Source organism: Oncorhynchus mykiss, chromosome 10 (genome assembly GCF_057628025.1).
Source record: "Oncorhynchus mykiss isolate SJ-2025 chromosome 10, ASM5762802v1, whole genome shotgun sequence".
NCBI lineage: Eukaryota > Metazoa > Chordata > Actinopteri > Salmoniformes > Salmonidae > Oncorhynchus > Oncorhynchus mykiss.
Window position 1 is genome coordinate 67,094,849 of NC_143031.1, and position 5,726 is coordinate 67,100,574.

Here is a 5,726-nt window from a genome sequence, read left to right on the forward strand (position 1 = left end):
TGATGTTTCGCATCAAGCCTTTTGTTCCCAATAAATGAACTTTCTCACTTCGTCCTCCTGTATATTAGACATGACAAGCATTCGCAATAACAAGCGCCAAGCATTTCAAAGCGTATTTATGGGATTTAAAAGGTGGTTCGAAATGGCTGTAATTCATACGAGCAGGTGAGTTGTATTAAAATCTCGTAAAAGTCCCTTAAATCCAGCTTTTAGCCTGTTCTCTATCAGTCGACATTTCGGATGAGCTTAATGCCTAAATAAATTAAGTTAAGGCGGTTGTTACGCTTACCTTCTTAGGCCTACCTGCATTAGGCTATAGCTCAGACCATTGCTGCTGTTATGGGTCATGACGGAGAGAGAGAGAGAGGTGATGTGAGCTTGTTTACTGGGGTCAACAACGATAACGGCCAGCCCTGCTGTAAATCCAACCAACGAGACATTGCTGGATTGGGCAATTTTTGGAAATACCAAATGGTTCGCTAATGAGACCTCATGAGAGCTTGTATGGAGGGGAAATGGGGAAGTGCCTGCTTTTCAGCCTATTTCACCTATTTTTAGGGCATATATGTTGTACATGTTGTAGGCCTATATGGGCTTTTATACTAGTTGTAGGTATTAAGTATTGTGGCCATGCAGGGATGCATTTTAGTCTGTTTGTATTTTGGGGTTGTTTTGGGATGTCAAGAAATTCTCAAAATATATATATATATATATATATTTTCAAGGTTTATAGCCCATCCTACAAATAACTGACATATTGTATGAGTACAGGATATCCGAATAAGGTCTCAATATTTTCCTATAAAGGTTATGGGTTATTACCAAGACCTGTCAGATCTCTACATTTGTTTTGTTTGTTTTTACAAATTATTTTAGATTATTTTTGTAATGAAAATGGCTATATAAAATAAATACAGTATTATTACCATGATTATAGAACATAGAACTATTATTATTTTAAGTCGTATTATTTTGAGATGTCTACATTTGTCGGGCTATTTCGCTTAATTGCATGGAAAAAGTGAGAGTTTTTGTTAATTGAATTTAATTGCCACGCAAATAGCACTCGCCAAGACACTCCCCAATCGTCGGTTGAGTTCCGCCGAATGTATCACGTTCATCAAGCACTTCTCTCACGCTCAAATATTTGGCTCTGCATAACTTGTATTTATTTATACAAATTCAGTTTCAGTTTCAAAGGAAATCAGAGAGAAGAGAAGAGGAGAGGTTTGTAACAGGAGTCTGAACAAGTGACCTATAGGCTAATTATGTGTCATTAACTAGAGACTGGACGCATCTAAATGACTTAAAGAACTTCCATTTAGCCAGATGAATGACACTCCACCACCCCCACATACAACACTTAAACAAATATAAATCATGGCCCTTCTGCCTTCCTTTTTGAGTTTGGGATTTTTTTTCATTTTACACATTCTCTCTCCTTCTCTCTAATCTGACACACATATCTAGGCTACACACACACACCCACACAAACACACACGTTCAACATGCGGTGTGTGGGCTGAATAAGATATGCCGAGGAATGTCCAAATAAAACAGCTCTTGTATGCCAACTCGTTTATTCTGACCCCCATATGATCTGTAGTATTGTTCTACATAATAAATGGGTTTTACCTCATAGCAAATGTAACGGTTTCTCTGTGCAATTTAGTCAGTTTCATTTGCGAAGGCATCGTTAATGAGTATCGAACTGTATCAAAATACGCATTGTTCATTTTTAGGCCAATAGCCTCGACTACGTGTCAATTTCTTATGAGTTACCGTCCAATGATACACTTGGTTTTATACCAATTGAGATTACCATAAATAAATACGGGCTTGACCATCAACAACCTCGAGTCTAAATAAAGGTTCAAATGAGCCCTGAAACAAAATTAGTCGAGTATTTAAATCAATTGTTTACCTTATCAGCAATCTGTGCGAAACAGGCCTACTTTGCTTAAATTGCGTCATCGGCTGGATTCTCCCTGGTCATTCAAGCCTATCGGTTTATGTATTGGCCTATTCCAGTACTGGAGGAAGGTCCTACGAAGAGTAGGCCTAAGGTTAATCTCTCTATTATATTCACATTTGCACCAAAATAATGCTGTAATGAAATAGGCATTATTTATTTGCAATATAATGAAGAATTACAATTTAATTTCACATATATATATATAGTGTTTATGTGCTAATATAGAAAACGCAACCAACATTCTAAAGCCAGTCAGTTGGGCGAAATATATTATACAACAAAAACGAAATAAATGTCAAAGCTGGGCATATCATATGTTGTATTTGAAATTATATATATATATTTATATATATGATACATTGTGAGAATGGGCCAACGTGATTCCATTACGTTTTGCCTCTCATTTAACTCTCAAAATGACTTTACGCATAGTTTGCTATCGAAGATCGCAAATCGAGCAATAATGCATGTCAGTTAAAATCAATATGTCGAAAAAGTGCAGTATTTATTTCTACACAGATAACATATTAAATGATTCTGTTGTTTGCTATTCGCATCATTTTGTTGTTTATGTGACACAATGTAGGATCATGCAATGGAGTTAATAATTGTTTTGCACGAGTAATATGGACTGTGACCAATGCGCTTGGTTTATTGATAAGGGACTTGGCCTACCTGAGACAGATCAAATATACACTTTTAATATGAATACGAAAAAGTGTCAGATGTGAAAATCATAGGCTACTGTGAATAATATTCCTGTTTAAGGATTTAGCGCCTTTCCATGCGCGTACAATAAATGCCTTGCTGCATTGATGACCGAAATAATCGACCCTAGTGACATATCCCACAAAATCATGTAGGCCTATTTCCTTGAAAGCTAACTTTTACATCAAGACACGACGAGTTTCATGAATAAACTAATCAATCATGCGTTTGACTTTTATGCCTACGTATTTTGTTGTTGTTGAGTACAATCAAACGTGCAAACCACAAATAGTAATAGCATACCACTAATCATAGGCCTATCATTCTTAAAATTAGCCTACAACAACAGCCCCTAACGTTGACATTTGAAGGCAAAAAAACGTCCATACCTCTCATTTTGTTGATGATTTTATAATTTCAATAGTCTAATTAGGCGGTGTATGGATTTTTCACAATCTTATAGTCATTAATAAAATATGTGGAGGCTGCCAATGCTTAAGAGGGGCCATTGAAATTTAGGAGCGAAAACACCCAGCAATGTAGGTTATGTCCCTCCTCCTCTAAGACGCGATTGGCTCAGAGTGGTTTTGACGACATATATTAACCCAAGTCGTTCGAAAGATGAAGCTGTGACATGTAGATCAAACGGATGAATTCTGGTTGTGTGCTCAACTGAAAGGCTGTGTATTGCGTGCAGTGCACACTATAGCAGCTGGGATTTAGAGCTTTTTTGTTATCTGACGCCCTATTTAATGAATTTGGTCTGGAATCCATAAAGAGTTTGAAGGGGAAAAGCTCGACCCGAAGTGCTTGAGGACGCAGTTCATCAGGCGAAACATGCACTGTCTGTCTCCGTAATGGAAAAGAAGGAACTTTCTCACGTTGGGAATGGACAAATTGAGAAAAACGTGTAAGTAGCTGACAACATTCTTCTATATTCCACACCATAGACCAGCAAAACAGAAAAAAAGAACGTCTGAAAACTCATGCATTGCTGAAGTTTCGTTTAGGTGTCTATATTGGACAAATATAAATAGCAGTGCTTTTCAAATGACCAACTGAACCAAGTTACTTTTTATGAGAATAGCCTATTTTCCTAAAAAATATTTTGGAGAACCTGACATTAATCGGAGTGCGCGAACGCGTATTCGTTTCGTGGTTCGTTAGTCGCAGTTTTTGGTCTACTGCTGTGTCGCCATGAGTTTAGTTGGTGGATTCCCTCACCATCCGGTGATGCATCATGACGGCTACTCCTTCGCTGCAGCAGCAGCTGCAAGCCGCTGCCACGAAGAGAACCCCTACTTCCACGGTTGGCTGATAAGCCACCCGGAGATGTCTCCCCCAGACTACAGTATGGCACCCTCGTACAGCCCCGAATACTCCACCGGGGGCCCGGCGTTAGACCACGCACACTACGGAGGTGGTATCCCCGGGGCTGGCGTCGCTGGGATCGGGATGGGACCTCGGCCGGTGAAACGGAGACCTACGGCAAACCGAAAGGAGAGGCGCAGGACTCAGAGCATCAACAGCGCCTTCTCCGAGCTCAGGGATTGCATTCCGAATGTTCCTGCGGATACTAAACTGTCCAAAATAAAGACCCTCAGGTTGGCTACCAGTTATATCGCCTACCTCATGGACATTCTGGACAAGGACGAGCAGAACGGCGACGCAGAGGCCTTCAAAGCTGACTTCAAAAAGACAGAAGCAAAGGAGGAGAGGAGAAAGAAAGAAGTGGTAAGACAAATTCGTAATTTCAGTTATGCATACTTATGCAAACATAGAGTAGCCTCCTGCAAAGCTTGACATTATAGATCATACATTTGCTTATTATCTAGGTTTGTAGTAGCCTATGCTGTGAAACTCAATAGGCTACAACCTTCTTAAGGCCTATAATATTTTGACATAAGCGACAGTAATACTGGTTTTATGGAGACAAGGTTGCTAAATTATACCTGTTCTAAACTGGCGTTATAAAAGTCTGTAAATATATTATAATTTTCCTAATAATTTAGTAATAACAACTTCATGCTCCCACACCACAGTAGGCCGAATAACAGCCTTGAATGCCGGAGAGAAGTGGTGATAAGTGGCAAGAAAGTAGTATTTCTCGACAACAATAACATACATCCAATTTTTCCTTGTTTCCAACAGAATGACGTTTTGAAAAACACAGCGAGCAGCAATGACAAGAAAACCAAAGGAAGGACTGGTTGGCCGCAGCATGTCTGGGCTTTGGAACTCAAACAGTGAATATCCTTCTTCTCCTCTCAAAAAAAGACTTGAAATGATGAAAAAGTCTTCTTCTAGACTTGTATTTGTACTCTCACGTTATTTAATGGAATATTTATGTGCAATTGCCGCTACGGAGAGTGGATATTTGAAGAGAAAAAAAACATTCCATTTTTAAGAGGAGAAGATACAACACCCTTTGGTAAGGGACTTTGTCATTGTCTGATGTTGTTGGTTGGATGTTTGTTGTTGTCCCAAGAGTAAATCAAACAGAAATATTGGACACTATGGTGTATGTGAAGTCGTTCTCAATCTATCCCTGTCTCTCTTTCTATCTCCATCTATCTCTCTTTGGATATAAATACCAATGGTGTTTGGCTGATGTCGTGGATGCAGTTCAAGCAAATGTTTTATTTGAAAAAAAAAGCAATGAAGTGTTATGTTGTCATTTTTGTGGTCTTATTCAGTATGTGATAGTGTTTTAAACAACTGTTTAGTCCACTCAATTGCACTTCCGTCCAGAGACGTGGAATTTAAATCATATTTCAGATGTAAACAATGTAATTAATTCAATAAACCACTGTTTTTTTTAAAAACAAAGTCAACCACCTTGTTGCATAATTAAAGTGAAAATACGAGGCAGACTTTAAGGGTTTATTCTATACCAAACTCATTCAATGTAAAATATCGCTTGCAAGGTATGACATATTCTTCAAAAAACCGTAGCTTTTCCCCTCGAATAGAAATACAAGTATTATATAGCTATAGTAAAAATGAAATCATGCATGTTCTGTTTGATTAGAGGTAGCCTAGG

The 5,726-nt window shown here is 38.5% G+C and overlaps 1 protein-coding gene across 1 annotated transcript; it reads left to right on the forward strand.

Moving 5' to 3' along the window:
- Nucleotides 1-3,261: 3,261 nt before the first annotated feature.
- Nucleotides 3,262-5,512, forward strand: LOC110534495 (heart- and neural crest derivatives-expressed protein 2). The gene is made up of 2 exons (XM_021619373.3): nt 3,262-4,417; nt 4,835-5,512. Exons 1-2 carry the CDS (start codon nt 3,881-3,883, stop codon nt 4,931-4,933), a joined length of 636 nt encoding a protein of 211 aa, XP_021475048.1. The 5' UTR covers nt 3,262-3,880; the 3' UTR covers nt 4,934-5,512.
- Nucleotides 5,513-5,726: the final 214 nt, after the last annotated feature.